Source organism: Bison bison, unplaced genomic scaffold (assembly GCF_000754665.1).
Source record: "Bison bison bison isolate TAMUID 2011002044 unplaced genomic scaffold, Bison_UMD1.0 scf7180017864143, whole genome shotgun sequence".
In the NCBI taxonomy this organism is placed as follows: domain Eukaryota; kingdom Metazoa; phylum Chordata; class Mammalia; order Artiodactyla; family Bovidae; genus Bison; species Bison bison.
The window spans coordinates 6778312-6779620 of NW_011494715.1; the positions used below are offsets into that span (position 1 = coordinate 6778312).

At 52.3% G+C, this 1309-nt stretch overlaps 1 protein-coding gene across 1 annotated transcript in view; it reads right to left on the minus strand.

Annotated features, from left to right (window-relative positions):
* Positions 1 to 1309, minus strand: part of ELP3 (elongator acetyltransferase complex subunit 3) — a 120485-nt gene that overhangs the window by 109174 nt on the left and 10002 nt on the right. Inside the window, exon 3 of the mRNA XM_010840293.1 lies at positions 538 to 676. Within this exon, the coding sequence (XP_010838595.1) occupies positions 538 to 676 (139 nt within the window). The remainder of the gene's footprint in view (positions 1 to 537; positions 677 to 1309) is intronic.

The window sequence follows — 1309 nt, forward strand, 5'->3', positions numbered from 1 at the left end:
CCTTTATGTTATAAGCCATGAGCTTAAGGTGGCCAACAATATTTATCATCTTCTGGTAGTCACCAAGTTTCGGTCTATACTTTTAAAGACCTCCTCCCCCTCAACACCCTATGCCCTGTGAGTTCGTGCTGTCGCATCCAACTCTTTGTGACCCCATGGACTGTAGCCTGCCAGGCTCCTCTGTCCATGGGATTCTCCAGGCAAGAATACTGGAACGGGTTGCATGCCCTTCTCCAGGGCATCTTCCCTACCCAGGGATCAAACCCATGTCTCCTGCATCGGCAGGCGGATTCTTTATCACTGAGCCACCTGGGAAGCCCCACTTTTGAAGACACTAAAAATCAAACACCATCTTTTCCTCTAAGTGACTCTCTTCCCTGGTGCTCTCCGAGCCTCCTGCATGCGTCTCCACCCCAGCACACACCACTACAGGCGGATTTTATGAATTCAAATGGCCCACCTCCGCCTCACTACGTGGAGGCAGGGATCAGTGGCCCAACCGATACACAATCAACACGTGATGAATCGATCACTCACCCCACTGGCGGTTCTGATGGGTTTCGCCTTCAGCTTGGGGACCAAGACCTTCCGATACTGAGGCGGGACCGCGGCGATGATGTCCACCAGGCGGGGCTGCGCCGAGAGCCCGTATTTGGCAGCTGTCCTGGTCTTCACCCTGAACGTAGAGCATCCATCATGATCAAGGTCAAAATATTCCAAGGACAAGCTCCCAGAAGAATAACCTATGAACAATGTCACCAATGCTCGCGACTCCCATATCCCCTCACCAGATGAGCACAGTGGCTCTAACGCTTGTAACTGTCAGGGAAACAGGGGAACAAAATCCACGAATTCTTGTTCTCTGGAGTACCAGAGGAAGCCAGATGACCAGGGGACGGGACCCAGGACAGTGACACAGTCGAGGTCTTGTTCAAGGTAGGGCTCCAGCATGAAAGGATTTGACCCCTCCCCCAGCTTCCGCAGCACACATCCGAGATGAGGTTAACCCTCTCGCGGGGGCCTGCTCGGGACACTGTGGGATGATCAGACACACACTTGGCCTCGACGGGCACCTCTCCCTGCTGTAACAACCAAAACTGTCTCCAGACGCTGCAAAGTCTTGGGGGTGGGTGGAGGGGTGGGAGTCGTCATGACTGGTCGCAAGCCATGGTCTCAGGCCAAAAAGCAAAACAATCAAACACAAAGCTATGTAGACCCGAATAGGAAATAAAGTATTGAGTTGGCCAAAAAGTTCACTTGGGTTTTTCTGTTAGATGTTATGGAAAAACCTGAACGAACTTCTTGGCCA